Below are 11176 nucleotides of genomic sequence, written 5' to 3'. Positions count from 1 at the left end.
GAGCGCGGAGTTGTTGACTTGGAAATAACCACCCCGCCCCCTCCCCCGCTTCACCAGCCGTCGTCATAGCAACAGGAATGGCGCGCAGGCCTCACGCGCGACTAGCGGTCAGTGCATGCGATTAGAAGAAAAAGAGAGCCCTAGTCGAGCACACTTTTGCCTGAGGATTGGTCTGAGCGTATCGCCGTGGTCCGTCCGTGCAAACTTTCCGAGCCAGGAAAGTGGACGAATCGTTGTAGGGGGCACAGCGAAGGCTGGTGGCATAAAAAAGGAACAAAAAAAGAGAAACGGGGAACCAACTTGTCACTTCATCTATCACGCGGCAGTATCGCCATTGGCCCGATCGCCGATCACGTGACCGTAAACCCCGCTCGCCACACACACTCTCCGGCTCTCTTCTTTTCTACCCATATTTTTCTGTCAACTGCAGCTCGGAGATGATTTCTCATCCATTTATTTTCCGATTTATCTGTACCACGCGAGACAGCTAATTTACTGGCCGGCGATCTTTTCGCGGGATTTTCAGCCGCGCAAAGAAAAGATAGAGTGGTGTCTGTAATTGTTGTTCGCGAGGAAAAGAAGAAAAGAAAAAAAAAGAAAGAAAGAGAACTGGGCAGCGTGAAAAATGATGATGAGCGGCACAAACGCTATGTATGGAGGAGGCGTTTGTCCACAACAACCTCCAATTGTGGATTACTGCGGCGATTCACAGCTGTTCTATGGTGACGTTGGACAACAGCACTACGGTTTCACCACCGATCCACAGCCGGCCGAGCCACCCAACAGCCACCTGCCTCACCAAATCATTAATGAGGCAAACGGCTTGAGTTACACAAATCTGGACGCTGGTCACTCATACTCGCCACAGCGCCACCACCACCACCAGCCTTACTGTCCACAATCCGCGAATGGGCACTTTTACCGGCCACTGGACTACGATGTCAATGCGGACTCTGCCGGATATCAAACGTCGTATCACCATCACCCCTTGGATCCTGGCATGTCCGGCCTCAACCGCACCCGCAGCGGTGCGGCGTACGGTGGTGGTGTCGCCTACGAAGGATACCCCGTCGACTCGCACCACAGCGTGATCGGCAGCGAGTGTCAACAAATCAATGGTGTTGTGTCCGCCGGCTTTCAAAGGACACAAACGCCGCAACATCAGCCGCACGCCGTGCCGCCTTTCAAGTGGATGCAAGTCAAGAGGAGTGCACCTAAGCCAGGTAAGGAAAAGTCATTTATCACTCTTTTCATTCCGTCGTGGGAGCATTACGTCCGATTGCACTCACGGGCGGGACCTAGCATCATCTTCAACAGGACATTTTGCGCTTTGTCAGTGTTACTTTCTGTTAAGAAACTGTTTGGTAGTTCTTGCACTTTCCATCCGTTAACGACCTTCTTTTGTGATTTGTTATTGTTATCCAGCCTTCTAGTTAGTACATTTTTTTTTGGAGGGGGGAGAGGGACTTTATCTGTTACAGCAACATTATTAACAGGGCATATTGCACCTTGTCAATGTTATTTTCTGCCAAGAAACTGTTTGGTAGTTCTTGCACTTTACATCCTTTAACGACTTTCTTTTACGATTTGTTATTATTATTATCTAGACATTAGATTTGTAACAGCCTTCTTGTTAGTCCATTTCTTTTCTTTTTTTTTTTGGAGGGGGGGGGGATTTTATTTGTTACAGCAGCATCATTAACAGGGCATTTTGCGTCTTGTTAATGTTACATTCTGTTATGAAACTGTTAGATACTTTATATCCCTTAACTACATTCTCTTACGATTTGTTATTGTTATTATTATTTGGATACTAGATTTGTGACAGCTTTCTTGTTAGTTTTTTTCTTTTTTTTGGGGGGGGGGAGAGGGACTTTATTTGTTACAGCAGCATCACTAATAGAACATTTTTGGGGAGTGTGACTTTATTTGTTACAGCAGCATTACTAACAGGACATTTTGTCTCCTGTCAATGTTACTTTCTGTCAAGTAACTGTTTGGCAGTTCTTGTACTTTATATTGCCTAACGACCTTCTTTTACGATTTGTAACTATTTTTATTCAAATACTAGATTTGTAACAGCTTCCTCGTTAGTACCATTTGTTTCTGGGACTTTATTTGAAACAGTGTAATCACTAATAAGACATTTTGCGTCTCCTGAATACCATTGTTGCTTTCTGTTATGAAGCTGTTGATTATTTCCAGAACTTGTTGCTGCTCCTAAACGAAGTTCTTTTACTAATTCGTATTTATTTATTTATTTTTTTCTTTATTTTTTTCACTCAGCAGCTACATTTGTAACAGCCTCCTTGTCAGCACCTTATGTTTTTGGAACTTTAATTTAGAACAATTTCAGGTCAACAATTTAGGAGATTTTTGTGCATTATATAAAATTACATACATTGGATATGAATGTTATGAGGAGCAATGATGGCATCACCAATTTTAAATTTAAATTTCATAATAAGCTGTTAAGACACTGTTGACTATTTCAAGAACTTTGTACTCCTACCGAAGCTTTTTCACTATCAGTTTTTTTTTTTTTTTAGTTCATATTATATTAAGTCGGACAATACATTCGTAAAAACTTTCTTGTTTACGCCATTGTTTTTAAGACTTATTGTAACTCAACCTCAAGTCAAATGAACCGAAAAACAATATTAAAGATCCTGGTATTGAATACGAATGCTGTACGGAGTACTAGTATCAATACCAAATTGTTACATCAACTTTCATTAAATTGGTTTTATGAAACCTTTTTGTTAAATAATATAGATTTTTCATGTATTCTTCTCGTGTCGGATTTAAAATTTTAACATTTGGTTCCTGTTAAAATTAAATAAAACGTGTTTTTGTTTTTGATATTTTCGACCAAATTATTTTCTCTAATTAAAAAAAAAGTTAAGAAAAATTTAATTTTTAGGAGCATTTAATCATATTTTTACATGGAAAATTTTCACTCAACGACTCACTCATACTTATTTAAGAAGTCAGCTCACTTTCTCTTGTTAATGCTTGCAAGAAACTTAATTTTCTTATAAGAATTCGAAAAGAGCTAAGTTTTTAGTAGAATTTCCATGCGAAAAATCATTCGTGCATTTTTAAATTAACATAGTTGCCATAAATATTACGCATTTAAATTTTACTATGGTATATCATTGTTGGCCGATACTGCAAAAAATGGTAATATTCTTTCATGTCTCAATTATTTTATTAGGTCAAACTTAATGCGACTCTGTCAAGTAGCTTTTACCTTCAAGTTATTTTTCGAAATAAGTTTCATACAACAGTAATCAACATAAAATCTAACGAAATTAATAATCATTAAATGTAAAATTTATTCAAAAACTTTTGGGTTATGTCACAAAAAATATCCAGTCCATCACCATTAAGTCAGTTTGACTTATATTTACTTTTGTTGCATGGCATTTAACTTTTATTTCTTCTTGCATGCATTACCAGGCTTATTATCTTTTAAAACCGCGAAATTACGAAAGAACTAATTGTTTTTGAATTAATTTATTCTAGTTTTTTTCTACTGTAGTTACGTTGTAGTATTTTTAATTGATCTTGGAAAATTGTTGATAAATAAATAAATTCATAAAATTTTAGGCGAAATCATGCAAAATAAAAAAAGATTGTTTCATTAACGTTTTTTGAAAACACGATAGAAGTATCACTGAAACATTTTAAATTAAAAAAACTTTTACAAAAGCAACTAAATTGCAAATTTTACAAAATAAAATTACTCGACATTTAAAAACATTCAATGTAAATCAAACATCGTAAAAATGCAGATGTGCTAAAAATATTGCATACACGTTTTACATGTACTAAAAAATTCTATCTATGTGTAAATAAAGACATTACATAAACACGTTTACTTATTGAAAAAAAAATGTTTATTACAAAATAAGTTTCTCATAACTTATGAAAATATTATTGTTTGAACTTATGTTAAAAAATGAAATCGATAATCAAGTTGTGAGTATAATTATACTCCTTTTTTCCAGTTTATTATTTAGGTCGCTAATAAAACCAAAAGTATGCAGGCAAATATGTTTTATGCGCTACTAAAAATTATACTGTCTCTTTAAGTATAAAGAGTGATTTTAATTATTCGTAAAATTGCTTCCATTTTCTTACAATTAAAAAAAAAAAGTTATAATATTCAGGACTTCATGGTTTATCATAACAGTTGAATTTTCTGATGTAAATATAAACAATAACTTGTGCTTTTCTTGAAAAAAAAAATAAAAAAAAGTTTCAAAATATGTCTCTCTAGAAATATTTGTTCACAGTTCAACTTTCATTGTTTGCTTAATTTATTTTCATAATGCATAAATTTCATCATGCATAAATAAACTAAAATATTAATTGATATGAAAATAAAATAAAAATTGTTTCAACAGCATGAAATTATCTTTAGTATAATCGCATACTGAGTAATAGAGATTTTTATCCATTGTTTATTTTGATTTAAAAAAAAAATAATAATAAACCTTCCTCAGTATAGTAAATTAAACTACTATAAAATCATTATGTAAGTTAACAAAAGCAATTATATTTTGCTTTTAAAAACTTTTAAAGCGCCCTGAAAAACTGAAATCATCATTCATCATCAGTAATAGTAATAATAAACAAGTAAAAAAAAAATTAGCTGTGTAAATGTCAGTCGCAATAATGAATAATATTAACACTGTTTCTTTTAATTATTTTTTTTATTTTTAGTAATTAAGTTAATGACTTGTAGCTAGAATGCATTGTATTCTGAAGGAATTTAGAAGAATAATGGTCATTTTGATTTAATAATGTCCATAGATTATTTCTACTTCAAAATAAGATTGCAAACTTTTATTGATTTTGTTAATCAGACTTCTATTTGTTTATTACTTCGGTATGTCATTAATGTTCTTAATACGGTCATTTAAAATTTTAAAATACCCAATGGATATCTCACTGGATATCTTTCGAAAAATTGTGTGCTTGTACCATGCTACGTATATAGTACAGGTATAGTCATTTCCTGCACGGTCGACGTTACATTCAAATTTGCAAAATATGGTCAAGTTTCGAAGGCCCAAACGCGAAAAGATCAAACATAAATTTTTGAAAGTGATAATTACTGTTCATTTTTAGGTTAATAATTTTATTTATGTGAATCAGCTTTTGATTCATGCATTTGAAACGCGTTAATTTCTCAAGTTTTGAGTTTTGCTTATAGGAGTATAGTTTATCTACGTTTATTGTTAAAAGTTCCTACTTACAATTTGTATTAAATGAGTTTTGTTAATTAATTATTGAAAAGTCTGAAACATAAACATTTAGTATACTGTTTTTAGTAACAAGAAAATATTGACAACACAGAAATGTTTTTTCCTCACAGATGTGCCTTCCTCTCCTTTTCTCAAACGAAACAAATTCTTAGGTTCTTCTTTTTGTTAGGAATAATCACTACTCGAGGTGAATGAACAATAACAAATCTTAGCTAAATTTTACAATAAAATATTTTTTTTTGCTAAAATATTTATTAATTTTAGTATATATGTAGTATTTGAGGCAACACATAATTTAAAACGTAAATTCTCTCTGAATTGAATTTAAAATTTTCTTACATTTTACGTCAATGCTTCAAAGTTAACATTATTTAAAACAATTGCTCTTCCTTTGGATCCGAATCTTTGTGATACTAAAAATAAAAATAATTAAAAAATATTTAAAAAAATGCTTCCACATTCATCGTTTTTATTTCCAGGAATTTTTTATCGTTTTAATACTTATTTATACTCGTTGTATGTATAATGCTTATGTAAGCAATTTATTTACAGCAAATCTCTTTTAAAAAAAACTTTCTTAAAACTTCTAAAAAACGAGACCAAAATTCTGAAAGAGCGTAAAACTCCCTTTTTATTTGTTTTACTATAAAATTTTGTTATAAATCAAATTAACTAAAAGTAAATCCTTAACGAATTATTTTTTGGTAGTACAAAGAAATCCTGTTATATAATGCTTGCGTTTCATAAAAACTCTGATGACTACTTTAAAACGCCTAAAATATCTGTCAAAAGATGAAAAGCTCCGTTCTGAAGTTTACGCATGCGCTGTTGTCGCCCAGTCGGGAACAGATATTAATGGTTTTTTGAAGCGTGCCGAGATCATTAAAAAGGATCATTAACTGTGATGTAATGATGATGATAAAGTGTTCTGATTATTGTTATTATGCCTCTTTTAAATAAAAACATGCATTATCATACATTAATCAACCACGTATGTATGTTTATGGAAACTTTATGACACTAATATTTGTGATCTAGCAATTTTTAACTTAGCCTTTTAACAATGTGTCAGCCACTGTATATGAATTAAACGGACTGCAACTTTACCGTTGAAAAGATTAAATGCTAAGTAAGCAGTTTTGAAAGAGACTTTTCAAATTCACTTGCAAAATAGTTGTTTTCCAGGTTTTATTTGTATACATGTACACAAACATGCCATAATATAAAACATTCGGAGCAAAAGAGAGTCAAGGGCAAAAGTATATAAATATATTTTTAAAATGTGATGCGGATTATTGTCACGTTTTCCCAGGGGCTACTGTGAATCAAGTTCTTGATATTGCTGTTTACTATTATTGTCCTTTACAGTTGGCGCATGATTTTTCAAACCAATAATTTACGAATACTCGTGATTTTATGAACAGCTTTCCATGCGCGAAAATTTTTACCGAAACATTGCTATTCAAATTTTACGAAATCATTATTTTAAAAACTTTTTTTGTTTTGTTTGGTGGTTACCAAGAGTTCTCAAAACCAAGAATCAACCAAATAACCAAAAGGCTGAAATGAACCAATTCCAGTAAATTCTGATTAAATTGATTTGCTCACTGTATTGTTTTTTTTTTTAATTTCGAAATTAAAAACAGTAATGATAAATAAATATATATAAAATAATGATAATAAAACAATAATATGGTGCGTAATATTTAAGTTATTCTTCATTCTGCAGCAATAAAAAGAAAATTACCTTCTTAATTATTCAGGATTGAACTAACGTTAATAAAATTGATTACCTCAATGAAGTATGATCAATCCACTTTAGCTCTAAATGACTCAAATAAATAAATAAATAAATAAATATGCGCGTGTGTGTGCAATCCATTAGGTTTGAAGTGTGAAATTGATGTAAGTACTTCCGTGACTGACAGTAGATGTGTCTTCTCCCTTCCATATCTATTAATTTATTCTTAAAAATATTTTACCGCTTACCACGATTTACGATGTCACACTGTGTCTTTCATTGTTTCGAAAATCTCTCCTTGTATTTATTTACCAGATTTTTGCAACACTTTAATAAAAATTAATACTTTAAAATAATGTTCTCAAAACATCGTCGCAAAAGTTTATTACGTTTTAAGCAGCAAGATAGTCCGTATCCTTTTCTAAAGTAAAAAATATATTATATGATGAAAGATTTTTTTAAAATTAAAGTAATTTAAGACGAAATTGAAAAATAACTGTTGTATAAATACGATAACAAAGATTGTTAAAGGCTTGACGCGTTCGTGAAGAATTGTGATACATCTTGCAGAACAAATTTCAGTGCCGAATCTTTAATTTTTCTTAACCGAGGCATAAACTTGAAGCTGTAAGGGAGCATTTACTTGGAGGTAGTACATAAATGTAAATAATCTAGGACTGCTTGTAAGACGTCTAGGTTAAAAAAAAAAAATAATAATAATAATTTAATATCACAATCGATGTGAATCTAAACTTCCATTAAACTAAAAAGCAAAGATTGTTCACAGCAGGATATTATTTTAAGTTTTTGAATAAGTAGTAAGCAAAAACACAATGTTTCAGAAAAGCACTCCTTATTTTTACAATTTTTCTTTCAAAGATTTTTTTAATTCATTGATTTAATGTGAAGAAAAAAGAAAGAAAAAGAAAAACGAGACCATCTGCCATTTAATTGTTGTTACAAAATCTGAAACTGAACATGTAGTTATTCCAATTACGCAGACAAAACCCACTCCCTTTTTGAACGTAAGTAGACATTGAAACTTCCTTCCGAACAGGATATTGAAGTACCTTTATTAATTACATGACTACTTATATGGTCAAAGTGATTTTACCATCGAAGGGACAAAAGAGAAAAGAAAGATGTGTTTCCAAATCTTTAAACACTTTTTGTTTTCCAAAGGAACGTCCTGTATAGGAAGTTACTTTAGTTGCACCGACGCGACGATCATATAAAACTGTGTCGGTTCCTGTTAAATTTACTGATTTGATTACCTAACATTCGCGAAACTCAATTACATTAGGTTACTTAAAATAGTCATCCGTGAGAACAAAATACTTTTTTCCTTTCACAATGAAAAGTATGATGTCGGTTTGTATGCCTACTCGTACTCGTCTAAAGTCATTTTATTAAAATCATAAAATGAAGGAACAAGCCAAAACTAGTTTTTAAATCAATTGTAAGATCAGAATATTAAAGATGCATGTAATTATGAAGCTTCGCATCAAAACCAGTTCAATCCATTTTTTAAATTTTTACAGGAGAAAAACATCACACTCTCTGCCCACTCAATTTTTTCAAAAGTTTTTTTTTCTTTTTTGATTAACATTTTGTGTACGATTTCCTTTTAGTTTTCTTTTTTTTTAAATTAGCATTGTTGTCTAAATATTTACAGACCAAAATCATTTCGATTGAGCTGGCTTTGAAGTTAAACGACCCTCACTATTTTTTTTTTTTAATTTTCCACTAAAACTCCAACTAGAACAATGTGGTATCTCAGTTTACTAATGTGTACAATTAAAAATTAGAGTTGATTAAGTAAGATGTATTTCTCCACACTGGTAACAAAATAAAAATATTTCAGCAAATCAGCGAGAAGTGGACAAACTTGGCACTGCTCCTCATCGAAAAGGTGAAAATGAAAAGCTGCGGTGTGATTTGCAGCTTTAAACTTGCACTTGTGAGAAGTTTCTGATTTATTTATATAAGAAAGATGCTGCTAATTTGTGACAAAAACTTAACTGGAAAAATTCTCGAATATGAAAAAAAATTATTTGATTAAAAAACCCATTGGCAATTTTTAATTACATAACATCGCATTTCATTTTACTCGGGAGAAAAAAAAGTATTTTGCAAATGAATTGAATCAAAGCAATGTAATAAAATGTAATCACCGTTGAAGAGGATCGCGATTTTTTTTTTTTTTTTAATTAGTGAACATGATTCAGTGAAAAAAAAAATAACATTTTATAATCGAAATGTCTGCAATCGAAGAAAAATGAATGAGGGCAGAAAAATATTTCTCTGACTAGGTTAAAAGTTACGATTTTTCTTCTGCCAAAAATAAAATAACGTATCCTTGGATTTATCCTTTTATCTTTTCTTTTTCAATGTAAGAAAATTAAGAGAAGGAATTTCTAATGAATTAAATTTTAAATAGTTAAAATGTAAAGAAAGGCATGTATTTTCTATCCGACTAAAACTGTTTCATAAGAGGTCTTTTGCTTGTACATTTTTCTACATTGGCACATACGAAAAGTTAAAACAAATTAGTCAAACGTTTCTAAATTTTTCTTTGCTATCTTTTTTGGCAGAAAAAAAACTTACATGCAATGGCATTTTCTTGCTAGGGAAAAAAATCTAGGCACATAAATCAACATAAATGTTTGACAATATCGCAGCAAGAATTTGTCTTTGGGACAAGAGACTTTGGGTGAGGAGATTTTCGACCCTAGCTGATCCTTATATATACAACCAGCAGTATCCGCACGGCTTTGCCCGTAGTAGAAAAATTAAAAGGTCATTTCGTGCGCCTGTATATTTACAAATAATAGATGATCAATTTCTCGTCAATATGCTGTGTTAATTTGATCGTCCATGCCATGGTAATTTACTCGTCCATAATATGGTAATTCTGTCAGTAAAATGGACTTAAAATTGGAATAGAAAGAGAACAAAACCTAATTTTCGAAAAATCGCTTCAAGGTGCTCACCCTATGCTGCTAACTAATTTTGTACCAAATTGCATGAAAACCGGCCGAACGGTCTAGGCGCTATGCGCGTAACAGACATCCAGCGACACAGACTTTCAGCTTTATTATTAGGAAAGATTATTATGATTAATTATATGTTTTGCAATATTTGACAAATGAGGCAGTAAGAGGCAAAATGATGTAAGTGGACATTTTCAAGTTTTAAGTATAACGCGGTTAAAGATAAGGTCCTAAGGTAAGGTTTCATTAAAAAGTTTTTCTAAATCATGCTGTATAGCAGCACTTACCGGGGCAACTAGTACTATTTCTTTCCCCAAGACAGAGAAGAGGTTCGTCTACTATTTGTACTGGTTATCTCCAAATTTTTAATTTTGCCACTTATGTCCCTTTGCTCCTCACTGCCTCAAATGTGGAGCTTTACTACGTAATGTTAAAGAGTGCGCATGTGCATTTTGCTTATCACACAGCATCAGTAAGTTTCGATATCACACTCCAAAGTCTCCCGTTCCTTCCACTATTTGTTGTTTTACCGGTTGAATGGGGCTTTGAAGACAGCTCTGTGACTTTGATCCAGACCGGGAGCTGAGCATTTCCTGACCCAGCACCACCAGATATATTGGTTTACTTTTAGTACTTTGTAACCAAGACATATTTAACGTTTCCCAGTCACCAGTAACGAGCACGGAGGATCTTCGGCCGGCTGTCATCGAACACTTCGGTTACGAGGCCTTCCGGTTAGGCCACCACGGCCTAGTAAGTTTTGATGCGAGGTATGTGGACGCATTAAAAATGAACAGTGAAACTAAGTTTGAGAACTTATGGTTTACAAGTTCGAGTAGTACCATAATGAAGCCAGTGCAACACATGCTGTGCTAAAAGTGAAGACTTGGGTGACCACATCACTGTAACAAGATGTTTTTTTTTTTTGAAGATTTACACTGTTAAAAATTTTCCGGAAAATTTACGGTAATTGTTACTGGCATCCATGTTGTCAGTAACTATTACCGTAAAAATCAAATGTTACTGTAAAATTTTACGGTTTCCTCGGTAGGCCACAGCAACCAGTTGGCGCTGGGATCGCTTATTTCTCCGGCATAAATTACCGTAAAAATCAGCGATGCGTCGGCGATGCAATTTTACAGTAACAATTACCAGAAAATCTTCCT

The 11176-nt window shown here is 32.5% G+C and overlaps 1 protein-coding gene across 1 annotated transcript in view; it reads left to right on the top strand.

Moving 5' to 3' along the window:
* The first annotated feature begins 525 nt into the window (after positions 1 to 525).
* Positions 526 to 11176, top strand: part of LOC129222957 (homeobox protein Hox-A1-like) — a 52916-nt gene continuing 42265 nt past the window's right edge. Inside the window, exon 1 of the mRNA XM_054857520.1 lies at positions 526 to 1223. Coding sequence (XP_054713495.1) covers positions 626 to 1223 — 598 coding nt within the window. The 5' untranslated portion in view covers positions 526 to 625. The remainder of the gene's footprint in view (positions 1224 to 11176) is intronic.

Source organism: Uloborus diversus, chromosome 5 (genome assembly GCF_026930045.1).
Source record: "Uloborus diversus isolate 005 chromosome 5, Udiv.v.3.1, whole genome shotgun sequence".
Lineage (NCBI taxonomy): Eukaryota > Metazoa > Arthropoda > Arachnida > Araneae > Uloboridae > Uloborus > Uloborus diversus.
This window is presented reverse-complemented; position numbering and strand designations above follow the sequence as displayed.